General features: G+C 42.6%; 1 protein-coding gene across 1 annotated transcript in view; it reads right to left on the bottom strand.

The window, feature by feature from the left end:
* The window catches only part of KIAA1217 (KIAA1217 ortholog), a 365,874-nt gene extending 338,987 nt beyond the window's left edge, over positions 1-26,887 (bottom strand). Inside the window, exons 1-2 of the mRNA XM_055805069.1 lie at positions 26,668-26,887; positions 10,246-10,360 (exon numbers count right to left, since the gene is read on the bottom strand). Of these exons, the coding sequence (XP_055661044.1) occupies positions 10,246-10,309 (64 nt within the window). The 5' untranslated portion in view covers positions 10,310-10,360; positions 26,668-26,887. The remainder of the gene's footprint in view (positions 1-10,245; positions 10,361-26,667) is intronic.
* Between the last annotated feature and the right edge of the window lie 456 nt (positions 26,888-27,343).

Raw genomic sequence — 27,343 nt, 5'->3', positions numbered from 1 at the left:
CAAGCTTCTCCGATTATCTGGTCCTCAACAAAACCTAGTATGCCTTTGTCACACAACTGAGTGTTGCAGCGGTAACCTGGGCAGCTGCAACTCTTCTGCCCACTACAAAGCAGCAAAGAATCGCTACAAGAAGCGGCACAGCAGCTCAACATGTACAAGCATCCCAAAGAGGAAAAAGATCCATCTTAACTAACACTAAACATTTAAACAAATGTAATATTAAAGTAGTAAAACAGACAATAAGCAAATCTGAGTTATCTAACATATACATGTATAAACCAAGATGAGGGAGTGTTGATCTGCTGGGGGGCAGGAGGCTCTGCAGGGGGGTCTGGGCAGGTTGAACCCATGGGCCGAGGCCAGTTGTAGGAGGTTCAGCAGGGAGAAGTGCTGGGTCCTGTACTGGGGGCACAACAATGCCACAGGCTCCGGTACAGAATGCTCCTGGACAGGGACTCCACCTTCCCCCTCACCTTTGGGGCTCCGCATTAGGATGCAGACACCCTGCTAAGACCAGGGATGGGACAGGAAGGCCTCTTGTCCCAGGCAGTGCCCCAGCAGTCCAACCTAGCTTCTGGAACAGAGCAGTTACTGATGCCAAAGGACACACCTTCGGTACGGTGCAGCGTCAAGGAAAACCCTCCAGCCCAGCTCTACACAAACCTCCCCAAGGTGAGAAACCAAGGTTCAAATTGTGCTGTGAGCAGGGCAGAGAGTGGATTTGAAATTGAACTTCTTCCCTCTAGTATTTTACTTATCAAGCTAATGACATTCTCTGACTTTCAGTCTGTGGGTCAGTGAACTGTAATTACATGCATTAAAAGGAAATATTTTTAAAGCACATCAATACAATAGTTGTGGAACAGTATCACCAGTGCTTCAGAACAAAAGCCCACACCAACATTTACATCTTTTATTCATATATTTTAGTGAGACTAAAAGCTCACATACTTTAAGATTCACATAAGATGTAACGTTGGATATGCATGAGGATCAAGACTGCAAGAGTTCTTACTATTCTCAGGATCTTGGATAAAATTAAAAAGATTGATGGGCTCTGGAAGAACCCTCCCTACACACACAGCACTATTTCAAGGTTTCCCATCTTCTGGTCTAAAGAGACAGAAGACAGAGTTACCAGGTTGGCCAGTTATATTCCTTTCCCTGGGGACTGTTTTAAAGCCGTTTGCCATGACTAGCAAAGTTGGGGTTTTTTTTCATTCATGTTGCATCCACGCAGGAGACAGAACAACACAAAGAAAAGTACCAATGTAACTGCAGTGGTGAAGGAAGACGACTCACTTAAACCAAACCACATAATCTCCAATCATTGCAAAATATTTTTTGTTTTGCTCTTCTTGTATTTGCATGGTGAGTGCTGCCACTTTGGGCATAAAACCCATCTCAAAGGACTACACATAGCAACCCTTCCTTTCTGCCTCAGCCAACAGCACAAACCAGTACTCCACAGCAGAAAAGAGGCTCCCACTGGGAAGACTCCATGTGATGCTAATGACCTTCCTGTTCACAATCATCTTCCTGCTTTTGGGGACATAAGGAGGTAACAATTGTGCAGTTCTCGAAACATTTCAGATTTCTAATCTGTTTTGAAACGTAAGACAGACCTAAGATTGGACTTGAAGTACGTAATGATCTTCCTACTGTAAATGAGGATGTGTCTGAGCTAGCTACTATATTTTTCAACTGCATTCAAGAATTTCCCACTACGTACTATTGAAAAGGCTGATAGCTCTAGATGGAGAGGCTAGAATAACTACAGAGAGCATTTCTGCTGTCTGAGAGAAGGCTCGATGTGATTTCAAGTGAACAGTCAGTCACTATAAAAACGTTTTTAATAATGTGCTGGGCTACTCAGGTCCAAGCCGCATGTAAGAAGTACACACAGCCTCTAGGAATTTCAATTATCAGCCACAGATTACAGTACCTGTGGCAAGCATGCAAGCAGCACTGAGTTTTACTTATCTATTGCAGCAAATGAATCTAACGAAGCTGATTCAATGACTTGGGGATTTCTAGAGAGAATGAGTCCTGAATAAAGTCATACAGCTACAACTTCACCTACATGAAACACACAGAAGAGTTAATAGGCAGAAAAAAACTTCTAGCAAGGTAGTTTGGGGGGGGGGGGGGGGGGGTTTTGCTATTGCCTTTGCCTAAAGTATCATTAAATGATGGAGAGGTGGCATTATTTATTAATCAGGTTGTTAATTTAAGAATCTTGCTAGACTGTACCCATAAGAGCAAATGATTGCGCATAAGCATAGTGCTACAAATACAGAGTTTTATTTTGAATGAGGTTCTTGCAGTGCTAACCCATGATCTCCACTTTAGGATTAAATCTTTCCTATGCAGAACCCCTCGTTAATAATATCCACAAAATGCTCATAAATACCTATTAGGAGATGGCACCTTTCAGAAAAAGCACATAAAAGCTGTGCTCCAGAAATAATACTCATTTCTTGGGAGCCTGCAGATAGAATTGAAGTTACTAGTTTTGACCTCTGATGATTGCTGTCATGTGTGATAGCATTAGCAGAGGTATTCACAACTAGAGCACTCCACCAGGATGAACAGTTCCCAGTGCAGTGTTTCCCCTGTTCTCACAAGGCACATTTCTCACCCTGTATGCCAGAATCCAGATTTGTTTTAGTTACAAGACCATCTGCTTTTTGAAAGGCTGCTTTTTTTTTTTTTGATGACAGATGGATGAGGTTCAAATTCTTGTAACCAGCAATGAATTTTTATATTTCATTGTCTCTGCTGCTTATAGTCTTGCTTTAATTACTTGAAAGAAAGAACTCTCATGGGGGGAGAAAGAGTTTTCCAAATGCATGAAATTTTTAAACCAAAATAAGCATATAAAATAACTTTCTGATGCTTTAACTACAAATAGTCTAGCTCCAGGTTTGTAACCTAGTTCTGTAATCCTGTATTGGCTCAGGTTTCTCTTTCATGTCCCAGAATAAAGAGATATGAAAGCAGAGGGAGTACTTTAAGGGGGCTATCTACAGTGTTATAAGCGTCATATTTTTTCCCCCCAGAGTCTCACAATATCATCTGGCCCTTTCAGAGTCTTAGTTCTTGAAGTCTGGTGTTTGCAGAAGACCCACACTTACTTACAAAAAGTTCATGAAAAAAACAATAGATTTCTAGCCCTTAATACTTAAGGAATAAAACTTCAGAAGTTGGTAGGCAGATTTATGGGTTTTGCTTAAATTCTTTCGTGCTTTAAAAACCTTTGTATTTTTATTTCATATTTAATACCCATTTGGAGTGACAAGCTTGGAATAGTAAATAAACCTCCATGATACCACTGAAACATTGTAAGAGTCCCCGCTAATAGCATGCTGCCAAGCCTTGATCCACAAGCCATAAACGATACATCCACTAGCCACAAGCACCCCACTACATACCCCAGGAGAAGGGAGGCATCGGGAAGTGCGTCACTGAGACTAGTGGGATTTGGGGGTCCCCCATCACTGACCGCAGCTGTATCAGGTTTGCACCCTGGCTCCAAACACTGCTGTTGCAGCACTCTCCAAACTATCCAGCTGCAACAAGGTCTTTTACCATCTCATACCAGCACACTCTTCATACAGCCCCTCTGCTGCCTTCTCCTCGTCTCACCTCATCCAGAGCATGTATTCTCTCTTCCCTTGCTTCTTCCTCGGCTGCTCTCTCTTCATTGGCTCTCAACCACTTAATTTAACCAGCCACACCTGCACCTTATCTACATCGGCCAACCCACCGCTGTATATTATCAATGTTAATTCACCCAGCTTCATTCTTCTACACATTGCTACATTGCCCTCAGCACTGCTTTACTTACTGCCGCACGGTCAGGGACTGGGATTAACCATGAGCCCCTGCCAGTCATGAACGTAGCCCCCAAAACAGGATGCACGTTTGGATTAGGGAACGCTTCAAGCAGCTGAAAAGCCCCACATCGACTACTCCGCTATAACAGGAGACCTAAGCTGTGTGCAAATAGGGGATGGAGGAGAGCCAAAGAACAAATGACTGAGCAAAAGGCTAAACAATCCTATAGTTTACATCCTTACATTATGCCACAGACCCATTCCACCTGTGAAAATATTTCACTACATGTCATATTTATATTAATTTCTTAAGAGTAAGTGCTGCCTGTACAGCTGCAGGCACCAGCTTCACCATGCGCCTGCAGCCGGCGTGACAGCCTCGCAGGTGCGTGCTGCTGGGAAGGGTCACATCCATGTCTCAAATCAGGCACAAATGCAACAGAAAAACTAAGCCCAGATCAAAACATTTGGAACCTCTGCTCTTTATTATTATTCAGTCACTATGGAGCCTTTGCAGGCTTCAGTCTTGATGTCAATGGAGTAACTGTTTCAAGAAAAGGGGGGGGAGAAGAGGAAAGAAACTCTAAGGAGTAGAGGGAAGCCTGACAGCAGATAGAAGTGTAATCCAAGGGGGAAAAAAAAAATCTAACTGGTTTTTTGTTCCAGTTCCTTCTTGATTTCCCAGAAAAACCAAAAGCAGATGCTTAACTTACTGTTCTCATACTACTGTTTAGTGTGCCTTCATCTATTTCCTGATGTTATTCACGTTTTCCCCTCTCATTTACTAATAAAAGGAATGAAAGATCACAAATAACAGTCAGGGAAGAGTGACACATAACTGAGGCATTTTTCATCGTGTTAAAAAAGTAATTTTCAAGACAAAGTCCCTACTAACCACATTCTCCTCGGAGCAAATAAAATAATCTGCTCCTCATAATCAGTACAGTCTAGATGCTGCCAAGCCTTCTAAAACTACCTGATTTGGGATGTTAGTGGTTTTTTGGTGTTTTCTTTTTAAAACAACACTAAAAAAAAACCCAACCCATACTAAACCCAAGAAAGCACGTTTTATCTACACAAGAATTTTCTAGCACAGCCATGATGATTGTTCACATGCACTTTGTTGTATTCTGGAGCAATGACCATATTTCACACATTCTTTTTAAACCTTGATTAATCTAACAAAAAAAAAAAAAAAAAAATTAGGCCAGACAGAATCCCTGTATTGAAGACATTTCTCCTAATGTCATACTGAATCCAAAGTAGCCATGATATATACCACAGGAACAATTTATTTAAGATAGCAGTACAAGTGGTACAGAGAAAAGTATTTGAACAGCACTGACAAACTTCACTGCTATAATATTTTCCCCACATTATGTCTCATCATCAAAATTCCAGCACTGAATCTTTTTTTTCCTCTTTTTGAATGCTGGGATATGCCAAAGGTTAGTTTTAAAAGAAAACACTCACAGGGGTGGCTGACTGATACCTGCTGCCTTTTAAAACATGTTGCCTGCCTGTGCATCACTCTGCTCCACCACATGCTCTCCTGCACCCAAGTGGCACCAACAGCACAGCATTCCAGCCCTTGCACCTCGCCAGACATTTTAAAGAAAAAAGTTTAATATAATTGCTCGCCCCCAACACTCAAAGGCCAAATAATCTCTAAATCCCTTAGCAACAGCTCAGTTCATGGCAGAAACTCCCAGTGATCAGCAGAGGTGAAGCGATGCTGCTGATCTCTCCCAAGCTGTTGCCAGCAATGGGAAACCCATTAGCAGCTTCATAGCAGGTCCCTGGGCCCTCCTAAAAGCCCAAAAGCTGCAGGAATATTTCAGCCCAGAGGCAGGTGAAAATCTTAGGAGTAAAAAAAAAAAAAAACAAAAAAAAAAACACACCAAAAAAACAACGCACCAAAACAAAAAAAACCCAACACCAAAACCCCAAAACAAACAGAAAACCCAGAAAGAAGCTGGTATGCTGACAGAAAACTGGGAGGGAGCTTCAAGGGAGAACGAAGAGACTTTGCTAGGGCGGAGCCCAGCCTCTCAGGACAATACAATGGTAGACAGCTTCCTTACTGGGATTTCAGTAGAAGACACAGCATTTCCACAGCTTGGGGAAGAGGGTGTAGAACTATCATCTCGGAGACCAGACACATTTATGTCTCCAATTACAATAGACATCTTTGTGTTCTCACCAAAAAACGTACCAGGGCAGTGCTGAGGGCTACAGAATGGAGGCTACAGTAAGTAGAAAATACTTTCCATGTTCCAGCATGGAAAAAATAAGGAAGAATATGGGGACTCTTCATCACAGCTGTGTCCAGCATGTCAGGATCCAGGAGCTCCTGAGAACTACATCTTGGAGGACAGAAGAAGGTATTAAGGGGTCTTGCGGTACTCTTGTTAAAGACCATCTGCATCTCTCAGGATCTTGCAGTCTTCAGAAGAATAATTTTGCAGATTTTATCTTTAAAAAAAAAATCACATAAATATATATATATATCTACAAATGGCTGCAGAGATCGGGAAATACTCTCAGTGCCAAGTCTCTTCACTTGCCAGGTCTGTGAAGGAATCCAGACTGACCAAGTTTGCACATACAAATACTTTTCTATTAATGTTTTAAGAAACAGGGTAGAGCTTAAAAGGTCAGAAAACTGAGCATTTCCTCAGCATGCAGTTTCCTCCCATGCAGTACAATCACCTCACGAGAATATCTGCAATATAAGTATCCCATGACAGGATGGGCAAAGGTTACAGTCATCCCAGAAAGAAAAAAAAAATTAATAAAAAGGAGGGATGGGCTGATAGAGGGGTGCCATACAACTAGGATGTTCCCTCTTGATTAACATCCAAAGGAAGGTGAAAGCAGAAAAGAAATGCAGAAACCACACACCCCAGACACACACAAAAGATCATGGAGAGAAAACAGTCCCGAGAGCAACACACTGGCAAAGGCAGAATCTGTAAATTAAAAGAACTCTGCCTCATTCAAATGACTAAGAGAAAGTGAAAATTATGTATCAGGTATGCTTTGCACACTGGCATAAGAAAGGCAGGGTGCAAGTGCCTTATGTACACTGTCAAGGAAAGCCCATTTCCAAGTTGGGCACTTGCAAAACAAACACCCAACATGAATATGTATGCAGCGATAAGGACTCAGAAGGAAAACGTGAAGTGAAAAATATGATGTGACCCAGTAACACACACACATTCCCCATCGTCCCCAGGAAAAAACAATAAATCTGAAAAACAGCAGTGAAAGCAGTAACACCTTCTGAACATGCAGGTTTGGTAAGTGATGAGCATTTAGTAGTGAATACATGTAGTGAATATCCCCAGCAGCAAGGGTAACAGCAATAAATAGCAAAAAACAATCACAAGATTCCCTTTAACTTCCTCATTTTTACAGGATTCTCCAAATACAAGCCTGGAAGCAGCGTGGCAGATGGAGAGGTAGAGCAGTGCCAAGTTGACAAAACTTGAGCTGCTCAACAGCCTTCACCCCCAGCCACCCAGCTACTGCAGTGGCTTCTTTTCCTAAAAATCACCGTAGTGGGCTGCAGCAAAACTCCAGCTTAGCACTGGGAAACTTCAAACTGAACTTCAAACTGTGTGCTGCAGTGCCCCAGCCACATAACTGTTTCCATTGTGAGATCAGGTTGCCTAACAGATTCCTTTCGTTTGGTATAGCCGAACTAGCTAAAAACCACTTATTCGTATAATCAAGAATCAACCTGCCATGAATGCCAGTCTTGGCTGGATGCGAATCAACCGACACACACCTCACACCCCCAAAAAAAAATCTACCGCTGGAAAGTGCTCACACATAACAGCACCATTAAAAACAATCATAAGGCAAATTTCTACTGAATTAAACCCACACTATTCTAAATAAAATAAATGAACCGAACAATCAACTGTGGAAAGCATTTAAAAAAATCTGGAAAAGATGTGTTTAAAGGAGATACTAAAGGTTGGAGTGGCATTAATCAGATTTAGAGGGAAAGACTAAGACACCACCTTCCCACACTCCACTTCAAAGCTTTACTGTCTCCCAGCTTGAGTTAATAGCAAAAATCCAAATGGGAGGTCACCTGTGAGTACTAAACCTACTTAAAAAAAATAGTAGTACTTCAGATTCAAGGAAGATGTCTTGCATAGACTCTGCACCTGGCCCTCACAACCACAGCAATAGCAGTAAGGTGAATTTAAACAGTCTATCTAAAGGCAGCCAATAACAAGGGCAAAGCATGATGAAGAGAAACAGCTTCAAGCACTTGAGATAATGATGATAGTTTAGTCTCATAAAACCCAGTGACAAGGCAACTCCATCAATCAGAACTCAAGATGAGAAGAGCAGGGGTTGCTGCCACCGCCTACCGAAGAGGCAAGTAAGAGCGCAATCCCTCCAGGGGCACAGAGCACAAACGTGGCCCTCAACATGGTTATTCCCTGAACAGGACATGACCAGAAGTTAAAGTGACTGTTACCAGCATATTGGTGGTGCTCTGCTGACAATGATTTCACAAGCTGCTTCACTTCAACACGGGTGGCACAGCAATTCACATTGCAGCACAGCAATTCATGCCGCTTCACAGCAACAGCCATCACCCGCCACTGCTGCAGGTCCTCCCGAAGGAGCTGCCCCAGCGCACCACCCCTCTGGCACCACAACAACCAGCCTCAGTCTGAGTTATCAAGATCTACCAAAGTGGTCCAGTTCAACAAAGTAAGTTATTAGCCCTGATCGTGCAGACAGACTCCTCGCCCATGCAGTCTCCATTCCAGGGGAAAGCAGAGCAGGCTCAACAGACTGCCCTCTGAATTCATGGGCTTCTAGGCAGAAAAGCCTCTCCCTCTCAATCATATTCTTCCAAACAAGATGACAGGACAAGATGGAAAATAACTGGTTAATAGCATGACTTCAAAAGATCCCTTCCCAAGAATCAGACTATTTTTCAAAACCAGCAGCATCTCCCCCCATTAATTCAGACACTGACAATAGATGACAATCACTGCATAAATGTGCTGGCACTTAGTAAAGCAGCTACAGTGGTAGACCAAAAAAGCAAGTATTTGGCCTCAGGGAATTCAGAGAATCAAAATAAATTCTTGTCAGAGTCTAAACTAAATCCAAAGGGCAACAGTCCATCAGTAATCTACAAGCTTCCTAAACCAAAAATCTGAGGAACCATCCCAGCATTGGCCTGTATTATCTACATAAAACAGGTTAATTTCTTCTCAGCTCTGCCTGCTGTATTCAGGCTCCAGACTGTTCAAGAGGATTCAGCTGCACTGGGTTTTGTTATACAAAACCATATTTAATATTTCTTCATTTTGAATATATCTCTCCTTCCTGCCCATACATGCAGTTAAAGCAAACTCTCAGATGCCAATCGGTAGTTTAATCGTCCTCCCCCTTGCACACACAGCACAGCTGGATTAATTCCTAGAGACTCCCCTTAGACCCTTGGGACTCCTTGTCAGGACTATCAGGATAAGGATTCAGGTCTGGAAGTCCACAATTGTGTCTAACAGCTGATAACCATCCATAAACCCACAACCACTGGACACGTAAATATCTAGATTTATGCCCAAAGATGAGAACTGTAAGCCACATTTGCTGTGGCTCAGCAAGGCTCCCTAGCAGACATACTGATCTATACGCTGATAAAATCATAAAAACGACCCTGTTCCAATTCAGACACTAAACACAGCCAAATGCCTTTCTTAGAGGGTCAGACAGGAGGTCCCAGCTACCCACTACACCTTAGTTTTGCAGAAGGGAAATGATTCAACCGGAGTACCACATAGAGAGTAATTATTTATAGCAGGTAACATCCCCTAACAAATTTTAGCAGTACATGGAAGATGTGATGGGGCTCACAGTGTGTGAAACAAATCAACACAGTTCATGGCAGAAAACCCAGGAAAACCACAACAGTCTTCAAGAAACGTTATTTTTAAAAGAGGGGAGCTGGAGGATGTTTCAGATGCACCTCCTCTAACCTATCTTCCCTGCCCCAACGTTTACCTTTTGTATATGAAAAAAAAAGGGGGGGGACAATGAAGGGACAACTCACATCTTAGGAAACATTTTCAACCCCTGTTAACTCCGCCTCTATATCCTCCCCATCTACCAAACACAAAACCACCTCTCCAGAGGAAGCTGTCTCCCAAGCACATCAGAAATAAAAAAAGCCACACATGCATCCATCACTAGCTAGCAGACCTTCTTCCGATGTACATGAAGCCAGGAAAGCACGGTAAGATGCACTAGAAGGGGCCGATCAAAACAACCCATATCGCCAGGTTTGTCACAGATACCACTGTGTCCGAACACAGGAGAGATGCAGGCAGTGTTTTCTACACCAGGGACGAGCTTTCACACTTACCCAGCTCCCTACAGGGGAGAGCCACGCTCCAGCGGGGCGGCCGGGTAGCTCTGCCATGAGGCATGCCGGGGCATCCCAGCACAGTGGCTGCCAGCAAGCTGTGGCTTCGGGAAACCTAAAACAGAAAAAAAGTGAGTCAAGAGTGAATGTGCCAAAGCCGCTTTTGAAACCGGCACACACAGCTGTGGCATCACCACAGCTGAAAACCCTGCAAAACACATCAACGTTGACTAACCAAACATTGTTTGTTAAAATGCAATTAAAGCTGGAAGTATGAGCAATTTAACAGCTATACACACCAGAAAATAACCCCCTGATCTCAAAACCAAACGTTTTTAACCCAGCAGCAATCCCCTGCAGAGTTGTTAGCAAACAGACGATCCGAATTTTGAAGTATCAGCTACCCTTTAGTGTCTCATCACAAGGCAGAGTTGATACATGCCTGAAGAAATTGTGAGCTCTCTGCATTTGTAATACTATCAGCTTTGTTTCACCAAAACAAATGAATGAATCCCGGAAACGGGCAAGTTACTTTTAGTCATTTCAAATAAAATGTTATACCTAGAAGCAAGAAAGTTTAGAAGAACAGTAACATTATTTACCATCATTCAAGAATAATGAGTTTAAAGATTATGCAACTGATGTGATTTAGGTCCAAGGTGATAATACCTTAAAACAATAAGCATTATTCAAAGTACACCAATTAATGTGAATCTACCAGAAGGCTGAGATATAATTATGCAATTTGCTCTTTAACTTGCATCTGACAGTGATTTAAGTGATATTTCCTAAGCTTAAGACCAACAGTCCATACTCACAAAGTCTGGTAGGTTGATGATTGCAGCTTATGCTCTCTCAAAACTTCAAAGCAAAAGTAGTTTTAGGAACACTGCTTAACAGCAGGGAATCTCTGGTCACATCTGAAACCCAGTAGCTGCATTAGTGAGTCTCAAACTACCCAAACAGAAAGCAAAAGGCAGAATCTCAGTGCCTCTGCCTCTCCTTGCTTCAGTTTCCCAGCGAAAGAGCGCCACGCTGGAAAGATGCTTTATTATTGCCTCCAACATCCACATCAAGATGCACAAGTAGCATTTTTCAGAACAAGCCCAGACAATCCATTAAGAACCACCACAGATTCACATCTATGTTTAAAAGGGCTGAACTTGAACACATACAGGTAAGTGAACCAGCAGAAGGAAGAGGAGCCAGAAAGTGTTGCTGGGTTTATGTCTTCCAAATGGAGAAGAGCAACACTGCTTATTTAAACCTGAATGCAGTCTACGCAATCACCACTGGCATAATCAAAATATTTTGTATAGACTATACTTGACTAAATTAGGTTATTTTTCATTATAAAGCTGGAAAAGAATAACTGGTTTTTAAAAAATCATATAAAATATCATTTATCCAAAGACTGCTGTAGTTTGAGGACAACACAGTTCATTCTTCATACAAAACAGAAGAGGCTAAATTGCTTGAACACAAAAGATAACGCAAATTCAACTACCAAGTTGTGCCCAGCAACTCTGTAATAATTGCATACAGAACACAAACATGCTTTGTTGAAAACTCATAATATCTAATCAGCTATAATTGTAAATTTTATTTTTCAATTGTAAATTACCAAGGGAACTAACTAGAGAACAGGGGATGTAAAATAATATTCTAGCTGGGGATATTTTGTTAGCACATAAGCCTCTACCCACCCCTTCTCTAATGCCTGCAAGGTTCCTCTGCTTCTGAACTTATTTTAATTGTTAGCTTCTCTTTGAAGGTATTTCAACTATAATGCGAGCAACACTAATGAATTCTCAGCTCTGTGTTATTTTTCCCAAAACAGTTTTTTACATCATCTACAAATTTGGAAGCTGAGAGGTAGTTTCTATGCTCATGTGCAGCTCTGTTTCTGAGGAATGTCAATATTCTTATCAAGTGAGAGGTTCCAAAGCTTCTAAACTAAAAAGTCCAGGATCCAGCTGGTGGCACGGCCCAGGCAGCACCACACCAATGTGCTTCACACCTCTCCTTTACAAGGTTCATCCTTTGGGCAAGCAGATTTGGTAATTCACATTGCTTTCCAAACTTGCCTCTGCCGACACTTATTTTTCAGATGCACAAGTAGTTACCCCCATCCTGAACTCCCAACCCACCATCAAGAGCTGCACTAAAGACACGACATACCAGGTGCCTCAGCAGAACACAGGTAGCAGTTGCCTCCTGCTCACAGCATCCAGGCACCATGGCTCCTACTGTTTAAGGGACACTTCTGACATTGTCCCATGTCATGCCTTCCCTGTGACGGCATCTGACTACGTTCTGCCACTAATTGAGGCCCCACCATGACAAGGACCCTTCCAGAAGGGAACAGGCAGTGGGCAGCACAGCTTACTCCTTTGCCTCCCGCTCCAGTGGTGACCAGCAGACCTTTCAGTGAAGGAAAACCACTGTCACCTACATCTGTAAGCTGAACTATCCAAAACTATTAAATATAATTTTAAAAGGGAATAATGTAAGAAGAGAACCAAAGGATACTGGCCTGCCTTATGAACAGATTTATTTGTATTTATTTTAAATAAGCTTAAATGTGCTGCTTTGAAGTCAGCAGTCAAGGGAGCCAATGCCTACTTTTACCAGCTCTGCTGCGAAAGCCATGCCAAGCTCACTGAAAATGCAAAGACAAACAAAAAGCCAGAAATTCCCTCCATTCTGCAGCACTCTGACAAACAACATGTAGATGGGTGGAAGAATTAAGCCATAATTAGCAATCTCATTGACCCAGGTAGTCACCTTGTGTTCTTTAAAAAAAAGGCAAGCATTTCCAGGTTGTAAAAAAGCAAAGACAAAATGTCACTTTTCTGAAAACAGCAGTTGACAATTTTATACAATAAATAATGCTATTTTATAGTAACAAGTACAACATCAGCAACACAGTAAAGTTAACATATTAACACTGACAGAGATTATCTCTGTTCTCCATTAATCTGCATTCTTTACAGATGGTTATTTATGAAAATTAAGCATGAAGCTGAAAGGTTATCTATGGCCATATTAGCAAACATCTGCTTACGATTCCGATTTTGTGTTTGCATGCTATTCTTGGAAAAGCAACCATTTTCAAGAAGTACCAGATGTGACCAAGTGTTCTTAATCGTAAAATATTCATTTTAGCAAGATAAAAGTTCAGCAAGAAAGCAGGGCCAGGAAAGAAATCATATTATCTGAACACAGCAACTGACTTACACTGCCGCTGCTGAATACTCCAGGGGTAAAGTGTTTCTGAAGAGGAAAAAAGCAGTTTATTTAGTGTGCCACTACAGGTAATTACTCTTCATTTTTAAATATGAAACTTTCAAAGAAATAAACATGAACTCAGTTTCAACTTTAAAGCAGAGAAGTCACATACGACATGAACAGAACCACCTCTATGCTCTCGGGCAGAGGGATTCTGAGGGTACCCTTCAATCCCCAGTGGTGGGAGCTCAAGCAGTCTTCCACAAACCAACTTCAGGGATCTTGACTTGCTCCCCAAATGACCTCACCAAGATCTCTCACCACCCACAATAAGGAAGAAGCGGTTAACTTTCGGCTAGGAAGGTGCTGCAGGCAGCAAGCTCTCTTTCGAAGGAGATTCAAGGGGACCGAAGCAGAGAGAGCTGAGGATGGAGGGATTGTTCAGTTCTTTCTTACAGCCTCACTATTCTTAATTTAGTTCCTAAAAATAAAAGTTTCTGGACCATCAAAATATTTGTCCATTTTATAACTGCACTCTTTGAATGAATAAGACTGTTAATCCAAAAGAATTTTTTGAAGCGTCAATATATTTGTATAAAAATACAAAATGAAATATGTACCCATATAGCTCAATTTTACATACATACATATACACACACATTTACAAACATATATGTACACACACACACATTCTGTTTATAAATTATCATGGAATCCTGTCTTTGCAGAGACAGTGCTTCTGAAATTGAAGAAAAAAAAAAAAGAGAAATGTAATAATGAAATACTGAAGTGAAGGATTACAAGCTCAACCAACAACATTTATAGGTCTGATTTGGAGAATTTATTACAGAGTGAATTTTTAAATAACAGATCCTGAATAGCAAAAGAAAAAAGAAAAAAAAAATCCAGCCACATGTCTACCACCCCCAGTATTTCAGACTAACTCTACTAGGTTTGAGAATTACTTTTCCGGTGAGCCCCTTGTGCAAAATTCTGAGCAATGCACCTAATTTACATTCCTAATAAGTTTTCAAAGGAACACGATACCATGCAAAGATTCAACTTTGGGAAAACTCAGCTTTCTCAAATACCATATGACAAGAAAACATTGTACTGCCAAACTTACGTTCAGTCCACAGTTCTTCTAGATTTTTGTTGGGGGGGGGGGAGGGGTGTTTGTTTGTTTTTAAATTAGCTCAGAGATTTAATTTAATCCCAGACTGGCTAAATAGCAATGCTCATAATGTTTAAAGTAAAGCTACAGATGACAATCAAAGACCTGCATTATTAGTTGATGTTGCTTATACATTCTTTTATGTGAGGAACACCGATTACCACAAATCCCTTTAATATCAACAAGCCATAAATTATCTCTTTACCTACAGAAAAAGGAGTGTGATCTGGAAGACTACTGTCTCTTAAGATATCATCTTAGAACTTTTTCATGTTCTATTTAGTACATACACTGAATATATAATTTGTATTTGAAGATTTTTCCACTGGACGAAAATATTTCTTAACAATTCAAATTCTTATATGACATGGCTTCTTGTGCTGGAACTTCAAGACTACAAATTATAAACCTCAATGAAATGGAGTAAAATGCTGTATTCTGAATCTCCATGGTAATTTTTATAATTAAACTTTTCATTTAGGAAAAAAATATATGCCCACATTTTTTAATTTGTAATATATACTTCCTATTACTCTTTCATTCTATATCTGATTCCCCTCTAAGACACTCACCTTCAAAAAGGTCTAGAAGCTTGTTCCCCTCAAATATTTATCAAACTGTGTTTTTTAATGCTGTGTGTCTCCTACCCGAAACACCAGTCTTTTGGTAGAAGACAGACCTCTTAACTTCAGTTGTTTAGATTGTAGCACTTCCTGATATAGCCAACAAACAGGTAGACAGAAATCAGAAAATTGATTTCAAATAAGAGAATCTGCGGTCAAAATGTTGAGATTTAGGTATATTAAAAAAAAAAAGGCAAAAGAAAAATAAAAGTCCAGCTATTTTAAAATGTGCATTAAAAACACTAATGTATTTCAGGATTTTGCTTTTCAGAAGAGGCAGAAGCCAGCTCCTTCTCAAGATACTCCTGTGACTGGGCAGCACAGTCTGCTCCTAAATGACACGATGCGGAAAGCAAAGAAAGGTGATGAACAACACAGGTTAGAATACCTGAAGACTAATTTAATGGTGAATAAGGAGATTATCAAAGAAAATTAAATTCTAAATGTTAAAGCTTTTTCGTGCACCTCAGAAAACATGAGCTGCCCAGTTCTTCCATGGCTCTGCAATGCCTTCACACATTTTGCTTTTCACTCTCCTGCCCCATTAGCTCACATGCATTTTTAAGACTCAGATTAAGGCTCCCCAAAGGAAACACCATTCTCAGTGCAAAGCCCTGGAAAGTGCAAGGGTTTGAGCGTGGCAGCCAGGTGGAGAGGCCAGCATATCCCCACCAAGTTGCAGTCAGGGTGCTCACCAAACGCCCATGTGCCCCAGCTATCACCTCCCACCCTGCTCTTCCCAGCACCAGAACGGGATTTTGGTCTGGGCCAGATGCAGGCTTTTGTTTTAATATTTGGGATCTGGAGAAGATTACTCACCACCACAATAAGCAGGAGAAAAGAAAAAGAAAAACTAAAGTGTATTTTTCCCTCTTTGCTTCCCCTTCCCTGAAGTACAAGAATTCACACAAGGGGCAAATGATGCAAAAATCTGCCACTGCACATACAAGAGGCAGGTCCAAGAACTGCCCTGAGAGAAGGGGACTCTGCTGAGGGGCAAGTTATGCCGCATTATGCTATATGATATGTAACTAATGGAACTGCATAGCACAACGTAAGCTGGGAAGAGCCCATTTTCCCTCCCATCCGTGGGCCAAGCAGAGATGATGCCAACAGCTGCAGAACAAAACACAGGGCATGCCGTACGCTACCCAGGCAGGCAGGAACAGCTCAAGGACTCTTCCTGGGACAAACGGGAGGAACATAATGAGAAAACTGCAGAAACAGACACAGCAGCAACAGAGCAAAGGCAGAGGAATAGAAACACGAGAAATCAACAGGCAGATTAAAATGCTTCCAGGTCTCTTCAGCAATGATGCGTGCTTCTGTAAACAGAAGTTGCTCTTAACATACTTTCCACTTGAAATTAATTCCAGCAAATGGAAGAGTAAAGCAGAACAGCTTCCATTTGGGATACGTGAAAGCATCCAAATGCTGTTCCTTACACATCTCTGCACCCTTGACATCACTTCAGGTGTAAGCCCAGGGACTTAACACCCCAGGCAGATGGGTAAGTCGCATACACACACACGTACACAAGTGGTACATCAGTTGCTGTGCACAAGAACATCTGCACTTAGCTAGGTGCCTTGAAATCAGAAATCTAGTCAAGAAAAGAACTGTTTTCAGCAAACAGAAAAGCCATAAAGCTATTATAAATTTAGACGGTTTAGATCTCTGCTGTTCTTTGAAATTCTTTGGGATAAAGAACACCTTTACTGAATTCCTCTTGTGTAAGACAGAGCAGACAAGCAGTTAAACACTTGCAGAAAATGGGAGTTCCCTTTGCGGGGGTGAGCAACAGAACCCCATTCAGGATTGCCTCCAACTAGAACAATCTACCAAAGGAGGGAAAGAATAAATGAGATTTTTTTAAAAATATTTTATTTTTTAAAATGTTATTAGATTTTAAATATTTACATCACCATACTTCATATATTTAAATCTTAATAATTTTCAGCTTCCTCAGTGCCCTTTACAGATATTTGTTCAGAATTTTTAAAATGTGAGCCATAAAAACAAAGCTAGTAAGAAAAAAGTAAAACTTCATCGTTCGTGAAAAGTTGCCAGCAACTCCAGAAGCCTGCTCCATGCCCGCAGCCTGCATAAGAAAGGGACCCTTGTTCTTGCCCTGCACACAGCGCCCCACCGAACCTCTGCAGCTCTGCTGGACACATACAATGGCATTGACCCCAGGGCCCCACAAGCGACAGCGCTACGGCGCAGATGTCCTGCCAAGGACAAGTCCCATCTTGTGCGCTCAGCCGAGGGTGGCAAGGGGCGCAGCCGGGCACGGGGCAGAGCCCCTTGCCGCCACCCCTGGGGCAGAGCCCCCCATGGCCGAGGCCTCGGCAGCCGCCCAGCCCACGCACCCCATGTCTAGGAAGGGGCAGCGATGCCGACCTCCCGCCCACCCCACAGACCCCCAGCCCCCACCGCCCTGCAACGGCAGCCACCCAGCAGAAGTGTGCCGCTTCTCAACCCTCCCAAAAACATGAGCAGAGTTTGCTCCTTCCTAGAAGAAAAAAAAAAAACAACTCAGCAGTTAATTGCTCTGCTGGATCCTAGTGAACAGTCTAATTTATTGTGAATGATATAAAGCATTCAGAGGTCTGGTCTTTACTGAGCAATCTACAGACCAAGTTCTGTGCCAGAGACCATAAAGAGAATCCCATAAAAGAATTGGTTATAAAACTTGCATTATGAAATTACAAAAGTACAGTAATAGGAACTTAATACCTACCAGAGGCAGTTAGTTTAACAAGAAAAATGGTAACATTTAGCATTAACAAGACAGCACCTTGAAGCCAGTAAAATATGAATTAACGTACCAGTAAATCTGCACCTACAAGTAACCAAGGAAGACACCTTTGTCAGGTAGACACAGAAGAAACATTTCTCATGTTAGGTATACACTTTTTAAAGTTAAAACAAGTTAAAAGAGAATTAATGTGCCTACTGCATAGTTTGGAAACTTTTAGGTATCATATTGCAATTCAACACTAACATCAGAAACACCGAAACAATACGCCAGTCAAACAACTCTAGTGCACACTGGTGCTCTGTTAACATTAAGGCAAACATCAAAAGGAAGAATCTCACACAGTCTCATCTGCCTCCAAGTTTTTGCCCCCAAGTTTTCCCTCTGTGAGCTCCATCCATTAGAGCTGAGAGAGGAGCTCAGACACGAGGCTGCGTGCAACCCCTGCCTTTTCAACAGCTGTGTCATTTAGCTGCTTTGAGGACAGTTAATGATGCTTATTAGCACGCTGACAGCTGATGTATCCATCATTAATGCCATTAGTGAATACAGCAGCAGTGAGAAACTTCACAGCAGCACTGATAAAGCCTGAGAGACTGCATCTCCAAATGGTGAGCACTAGCTCAGTGGTATCAGTGCTCAATCGGCCCCTGTTCCTCATCATCATCATCTCACTAAAACCTGGAAATAGCTTTATAGTTTCCTGCCCCCATGAATGTTGAAGTTTGTCCATCCAGCTGCAGAGTTTCAACAGAAGACACATAAATAGCCCTCAGCAACTTAAGATACTAGGTTAGGAGATGCAGGTTTAAATCTACCTAGACTGAGGCATTGCTGAGCATCTTTCCCATTTTCATGCCAAGTGATGCTGGAAGTGGGAACTAGGTGCTCAAGATCACCACTCACATGACACCTACTACAGAAGAACTGCTAGTTTGAAAGGCAGCAACGTACAAAGTAACTTGAAACACTACTGAAAGTACTTCCAACTAACCTGCTTGTCTTTGACCTAAAAATTACCCAAACTATTCATAATCAGTTCCCAAGTTTCAAAGGAGCAGAGGTAAGTCAACAAGTAAATGTTGGCTTTTCTAGCTGCACAACACAGCCACAAAGCTTCAGGAACTAGGTCATCATCTCAGCCTCACGTACTGCTTTGCAAATGCTAGACTTTGGACTTCTTGCACACCCAATACTTGGCATTGCCTCCGACAGCCTGTCTCCATGGAGCTTAGGTATCAAACATAACCCATATGCAGCATTTCCTTACTCTCAGCACCTCCTGCCCCAGGAAGTGGGTTTTAGCTTTTTAGCTTGGATTCTGAGGCACCCAACTTCTCTGCATGCATAAGAAACAGCCCAAGCACATAGGTCAAACCCTACATCAGGGAACTGACTCTCTTCTTCCAAAATCAAACTGTAAAACCTCCTGTTAGGCAACACAATGAAGGTAAGATCTAATGCAGAAGCACACACCAATCATGCAGGCTGGAGAAACATGCACCCCATAAAGCTATTTTCCCTGTGAGGAGAGTCAAGGAGCAGCACAGCTTGCCCCGAGAGGCTGCGCAGGCTCCATCCTTACATTTTTTCAAGACGTGACCAGATCAAGCTCTGAGCAACCTGGTCTGATACCACAGCTGCCCCTGCTGTGAGCAGGGGGCTGCTCTAGAGATCTTCTGAGGTCCCTTCCAGCCTGATTTATCCCATGATTCCTTACAATACATGCCACAACATGTCATGCAATTGGATCTCAATGTTATTCTAATCTCTGGAAGGTGCTATTATGGAGCAAAACACAGATTAGCAAAAACTGATTCAATTAATAAGACTTTGTGGTTTACCATTTTTAAAGTTCCAGAATATTCTTTATTACTGGGAGGAGGCAATGCAAATAATTTTGAAAGGGCTATCAGCTAGATACTGCGGTTCTCCAACATGATTTCTGAAGCAAGATGCTTGAAAAGCAATTTATGTATAAAATACAGTCTTCATCCAACTTTTGCCTAACCCTAAAATAAAATAATGAACTGTTTCTACTGGAAACCAACCAGATGATAGACCACAACTCTTTTCTTTTTAAGAACAGAAAAAGATTTGTGTTTGCAAAAAGTCACAAAACTATGAGCTAGATTTTATGATAAACATTAACTTTGCTAAATAAAAAAAAACCCAACCCCCAAAAAAAAAAAAAAGAGAGAGAGACACTGCATTCACTTGAAGTCCCATATTAGGGAAACAAAGTTGCCTTTTTATGGCTATCTAGTACATACTAGCTGAATTTCAATAATCAATTGTAATTCAGCACCATATCATCTATTTATATCCGCTGTTCTCAGCCAACTGCAGATTACTACATGCTCTTGAAAAGTTTGGCCATGATATCAGCATAGTTGGCAAATGCAAGCTGGCAAGCTTTTAGCCAATTAAAGCCTTTATAATGACTATGCCACCACATATGAGACTGCTAGAAACAGGACTGGATGGAGTACAAAAATCTTACAGTTATACTTATAATACACAACTCCTTCACATTTATTTCCAATTCTGCTTCGCTGATATTGCGGTAGCATACTACAACTATCCCATCAGTCTCAGAACTGAAGATGTCTAAGTATTAGCTCCATATTCCAATTATGTTAAAAGGGAATTATCCATACTAAAATGTGGTTTATTAGAATAAATGTTACAATGGAAAGCATTTCCGTGCTAAATGCATAATAAGTGTTCAGCCAAAGTACTAATTGCATACTCTATGACTAAATGACAAACACGTATAATCCATCCTTAAGGATTTAAAAATTAAGACAAATAATTCCACAAAACTTTTTCCAGCAAACACTTCCAAGTAACCTCCATACAAAGTCATAGCAATAAAAGATAGAAGATATTTCCTAAGCACATAATTTAGACCTCTTGCCAAACAGAATGCAGTTTCCAAGGTAGGACTCATCATTACTAAAGCAATGCGCAGTTTTAACTGTCTTACCGTCCATGTTCTGTTCTATGTGACCCCAGGAGAACCCTGTAGCTTTCCCCCATTGGCATCCCAATATCCAACAACATAATGCTGAACTCTGACATGCTTGTAGAGCATCTTCTATTATTCTATTTTATGCAATACTGCAAGAAAAAGTTGGTTTAAACAGGAACTAGTAAGCCAATTGTAAGAAAAAGTTAAAAGTGAAATGTAGCAGTATTAAGAACCTTCCTAGGTTGAAAGCTATGCACAATTAGTAAATGTCTAATTATAAGTAGTCATGCATATGATGATGTACGTTACACCCTAGTTATGCAGCAAGACTGGATTTATGCAATATAGTTTCAGTGAATTCTAAGGAAAGTAAAGAGTAATGTTGCAATGTTAGTCATGCAGTGACACATTTCACAACCTGTAACATTTTTTTTAAATTCTAAGAACACATCACAAACTGCAAATTAATAAATAAATACATATTGTGTTTGCTCCCCAGAAAATCTCCTGTGAGACTTGGGACTCCAGCTAGGGAGAGGTCTGTTTGAACTGCATATCCAAATGTGGGAACAGCAAGATGAAGCACACACCAGCGTGAGCTGGGTGAGCCCTAGCATCACACGTATGTATGTTGGGACACATGTTGTCCATAACTCCTAAATCTGACAAGACTAAATTGCATTCTTCCAGAGTTAAGGGGTCCTTTAGCCAGTAGTGCAAGCAGGGCTTCCTGCTCCATCCTTATGAAGGAAACGAGCATGAGCACAAGAAACACTGAAATCCTCCTTTGGGATACAGATCATGAGAGACTGAATGAAAGGGAAGCACCAGGTAGGCAAGCTGAAGAGTAAAATGCCAACTCTTGTGAGTCTGAGCAGCACCACAAGTTTTTTGTTGTGGTGGGTTTTGTTAGTTTAAATTTCATCCTTCATAATATTCATCCCCAGTCACAAAAGTTGTAAGGACTCCACTACAATTCCACATCAAAGAAACTCATATCTTTTTTAGCAGTACTGACTGAGCATTGGCACAAGGTGCCCAGAGAGCCTCTGGAGTCTCCATCCTTGGAGATGTTCAGAAGCCACCTGGACAACCAGCTCCAGGTGATCCTGCTTGAACAGGGAGGCCGAACAAGATTACCTCCAGAGATGCCTGCCAACCTCAACCATCCCATGGTGCTCTCAACCAAATCCCTACTGACTTGCACATAGGCACCATTTCACATCTCACCGTGCTCTAAAAAGGGACATAGAAAAGTAACAGCTTCCCCTGCACCTCATAAGATCTACAAACTGATTTTAGCCTCTACTGCATAAAAAGAAAAAAGAAAAAGGCAACATACAAATTGCACTTCAGAAAGAGGCAGTTTGGGGCCTGAAGTAAAAAGATGCAGAATGCTACCAGGAAGAAGGAAGAGATAACAAGGAAAGGAGCTATACAGTAACAAATACAAAAGCTACACTGTACTAAAAAACCACCCAGGGTCCACAAGATTTTACAGACTTACCATTAAACTGCACAAACTCAAACACCGTATCAAGTGATTTGGAGATACTCCAATGAATCAGACAAGGGTTTCCTGAGAGGTTTCCAATGGGAGCTAAAAGAGGGTTTGTTCCACTTCCCCCACCCAAGGAAACTGGAACAAAAGAGCTAACAACTGATCATTTTAATATCCTCTTAATCAAAAAAACATGAACTTTACCATCCATCAAGGGATATTTCTGGAGGGAGCACTGCACTGCCCCAATCCATTCTGTCCCTGCCACAGAACCTGTTACTGTTCCTGGCATGACCCATCACCCTGGCACAAATAACGTTACTACGCCAAGATCCAGCAGCATACCTCAGCATTAGCAACAAATACCTCAGTGTTTTTCTTGATTTTTATGTACATGTTTATAGTTACTTCATTTCATGCTGGCTTGGAAAACTATCATCCCATTATTTAATGAATTCTGAGGCATTCAAGAATATAGCCAATTCCAGCTTCTATTAGACGAAAAATGGAAGAAACACTATTATTCAACTGTGTCAAGAAAAAAAAAAATAGGAGCAGTCTTGCATATATAAACCATGTATACAAGTTCCCAGACATCTTTAATGAATCCAAATCTACAAATACAAATCTAGAGAGACTTACAGATAAACTTCATGTCAAGCATTATGTGCACGTCTTCACTGGATCAAGACCAAGGACCTCATTTCTTTCAGTCAGGAGGATTTAGATGTTTGGTATGACAGAAGAAAATCCCTTTGCACCACTGCACAACACATTCAAGGAAAAGCAATTTATTTTTTGCAGAATTAAAGAATCAGCAATGCCTAGTTGAAAAGCACTGTTTTGGAAGAGGTCCAAAGGCCCAAGTAATTGCAATGGACTGGAAAGGCCTTCACCCCAGGTCAGCAATTTGCATTCCAGCCAGGCTATTTATGAGGGAAAGCAGTTACCATCAACCATCCTTCGAATGCGCAAGTTGCCAGTTTTGGTACCATTGCTGGGGTGCAAACACGTACAGGTATCATGACAAACCAGTCACATGGACCGCTTGAGCAGAAAAGCCCAGTACTGAGGTAGTACACAAAACTGATTAATCAGTTATCAGAAGCGGACTAAGATAACTAGCTGGGTCTGCAATACAGTTCCTCTCTACAGGCTTGAGATTCTGCCTACCACAACAGTGCCAAACACAGATTCAGCACAAGGAGTGGTAAGTAAAAATAACCTTTCATCCTCCATCAGATTGTTAACTCATTACAACTGGATGTAAGTGATGGATCAAATAGAAAAAGAAAGTCCACATTCTACCTCTTTCCCTGTCAGCTAACATTAGTTCCACCCCACTTTCCCAGCTTTCTTCATTTCCCTCCCTTTCAGCTTGCTTTGTGTCCTCTGCTTCTTGCTTCAGTGTTGTCCTTTTTCTTAGTCCCATATTTGCCACCTATAGTCTACTTTCTCCTCATTTTCTTCACTGCTTCTAACTTCTATCAGTCCTCTGCAAACAGTAACTGATTAATCAACATAAGACTTGCTTATTTTTATAATTGTTATCTTTAAGATTTCTGTATCTATAAAACAACCTTTAAGTACCTAGGTTCTCAGTACATGCATAAATTTTTCCGGATGTATATAAAAATCCTAAGTGTAATAGGGATGCAATAGGATAACCAAAAAAGTGAAATTTCAACCATGGCTGAGAGTTAGAACAGGAACTAGAACTAAACATCTCATTTTCAACTCTGAGTGAAAGACAAGCTTCAAAATCATTAACTGTCTCCCTTTGCTTACAGCAAGAGGTCACAGTAAATGTCAAACACAAGAGAGCTGTTCAATTAAGGGCAACCTTACAAAATCCAAACTATTACCAACAGCAGCCTAGACGTCATCTGCGCCCCAACAAAACCACTGCCCAGACAGCAGCTATTACACAAGACTCCACACTAGAGAGCTGCCAAGCTTTAACCTTCAGCGTAGAGGAATGAATTTATTCTCCCAAGAAATAATTCTGCCATACCAGAGCACTGGCTTCCTTAGGAATATGTCAGAAAAAAGGCAAGCTAACATTTCCCACCTCTTCCTATAGCCGAAGCCCAAAGCTACATGTATGGAGTAACAGCACAGTTATACGAGTTAAATAACAGTAATTTATCACAAAGCAATAAACAGGAGATTGCAATTTCAAATAGCTTAAGTGGGTAGGCAGCAAGTTAGCTATTCAGAACATCTATCTGTTCAAAAAAAAAAGCCAAAAACAAACAAAAAACCCACACAAAACCCATGATGAATAGGAATACAAAGGCAGTGCTTCTACAGAGGAGGGGGGAAGCATATTCCAGGGGAAAAAAAAAATAACTAAATGCAGTAGTTTTATTGTTGTACATTGAATGCTTCAGAAAACACAGCCGGTCTAAACTATAACAAATTGTCAAAACAGTAGTTCATCTGCCATACAGGAAAAAACAGTATAGTTCCAGGCACAGAAGCATTAAAAATACTAAGTACTAAACCTCTAATTTTGCAGTGATCTGTGGATAAAGGTTCTCTAAAACCCGCAGGCCTGAACTATGACATTGTATAAAAATCTTCGGGCCTGTGCACATCAGTCAGAGCTCCAGGTACACACAGTACGAAGTCAGAGGAAGTTTCTGGCTGCAGAAAGAGTTGTGCACTATCAACGCTGCACCCTGGACACCGTACATACAGCAAGACCAGCTAAGTGCACAGAACTTCCCACATGCATTAGTTTGGGTGCTTTCAAAGGAATTCAAGATTAGGTTTTATTTCTTGGTAAACATACAGTTAAGAAAGCAAGCCCTGGTTATATATAGTCAGAGACCTTCTAGCTTGGTCACTGTGTAAAAACATCATTGTTAGGTGATACAGACTTCTACGCACTGCATACTCGCTGCGCTTTGCTTCACACAGTTCACAAGGTCAGAAAAAAAAATAAATTGGTTTTGATTTTCCTCTAACTTGCAGAAAGTCAGTTTACTAAAAGTCTACAAAATTACATCTTAATATTTGATATTAGGCACTGCTTTGTCTAATAGCCTAACTATGCTTTTACAATAAGAAAAAGCTACTGTCCATGCAGCCTGAGTAACCCAAGACACGCAAACAGTCTGCGGGTGATTTCCCTGGGCAGTACGTAACGCTCATCTGCAGAGCTCCACACAAGTATTTTGAACGTATCAGGAGAGAAAAAGAACAAGAAATGAAAGCAAATTAAGAATGACTGACTTTAAACCGAAGCGCACACAAAAAAAGAAAAAAAAAAGACAAAAAACCACCCAGCCAACCACCACTAAAGATGACATTTAAATGTTCTGAGAAATTTACATCTCCATGCTCACCAATGCAGGGGCTGAACTTTGCCAAACACCAACAAGCCAAATTCTGCTATTCTGGAAGTTAACAATAGTTTTGCTTTAACTCCAGAAGCAGCAGCAAAAGTTGGCCCTCAGCTGACAGCACATCATACCTCAGGGCAAACACACGGAAGAAAAAAAAAAAAAAAAAAAAGACACACACAAAACATCCCACTGAGCATCTTCCACCCTCACGGGTCCCTGCGAGCAGGGCAGGGGGTCCAGGCTTCGGGACCCTGCACCTGAGGTCCCTGGGGAGCTACGCTTTCGGCCGCAGGGCTCAAACGGCAGGTTCTTAAGGGCTGGGGGGGTGGCGGGGGGGTGCCGTTCCCCTCCAAAGAGCACAGTAATTCTGTTGCGGAAAGCTTCTGACTACAGTCAACGCACACAATATCCACGCCCCCTCCCCTTCATATTTCTGGAGGAAAAGTAATTTTTGTGGTACTCCATGCCTACCAATAAGTAACTTCTAAGTTTGACATACGTGTAAGTTTACTCACAAGCGGAAGACAAGCAGAGGCACGCACGGGGCCGGCCAGCCCAGCCAAGCGATGCGGCGCGGCCGAACCAGCCCGGCCCGCCGCGCTCCCCGCCGCGCTCCCCGCCGCGGCCGCGCCGCCCGGCCCGTCGCCTCCCCAACTTCGCCGGCGGCCCGGGCAGCGCCGTCGGGAGGGGGGCGCAGCCCCACGGGCCCGGCCCCCGCCCTGCTCAGCCCCACCTGCCCACGGCGCAGCCGCCCCAAGGTCACCCCCCCCCCGCCCCGGGAAGGCAAACTTCGGGTGCCACTCACTTGCGCGGAGCGCTGCGCAGCGCCGGGGTGCAGCCGCCGCCGAGAGACGGGGGCGGCGCGGAGCCTCCGCGGGCTGCGGCGCGCAGGGCGGGCTGCACGCTTCCTCCGCCGCCGCCGCCTCCCTCTGCCCGACGACTTTCAGTTCACCTGCAGGCAGCCCGGCTGCGGCGGGGCGGGCGGCTCCGCAGCTCTCCGCGGGACTGCAGTCACTGCGGCAGCGCCCTCCCCGCCCCACGGGGGGAGCCGGGCCGGCGGGGCGGGCCCCGCCGCGCAGCCCAGCGGCCGCTCGTCCCGGCGGGGGACGGGGCGAGCCCTACCCGGGGCGGGAAGGCAGGACCTCTGGGGTGCCCAGGGCTGTCCCACGCCCCTCCGCGAGTGCGGAGGCAGCGCGCACCCCTCCGGGGACCCTTTCCCCGAGGCGGCTGCTTGCCTGCAGCTGCTGGGTAGGGATTGCCCCCGTGCTGTCAATCACCTCCCCGGTGAGGGGCTATAAATATTTATTAGGCATCCTAATAGCCGCATCAAGCTGAGCACTTTATTCGTGTCGCTCCTGTGACTCAGACCTCCAAACCAGCCCTACACGTGCTGCATTTTACCTCGCGCACGCAGTGCCCGGGTGGCTCCGCAGCGGGAGGGGTCCCCGGCCAGCGGCTCGCCCCAGGGCAGCGGCCCGGCA

This window comes from Falco peregrinus, chromosome 5, assembly GCF_023634155.1.
Source record: "Falco peregrinus isolate bFalPer1 chromosome 5, bFalPer1.pri, whole genome shotgun sequence".
In the NCBI taxonomy this organism is placed as follows: Eukaryota; Metazoa; Chordata; class Aves; order Falconiformes; family Falconidae; genus Falco; species Falco peregrinus.
The sequence above is the reverse complement of the archived record's forward strand: the minus strand, read 5'-3'. Positions and strand labels throughout refer to the sequence as shown.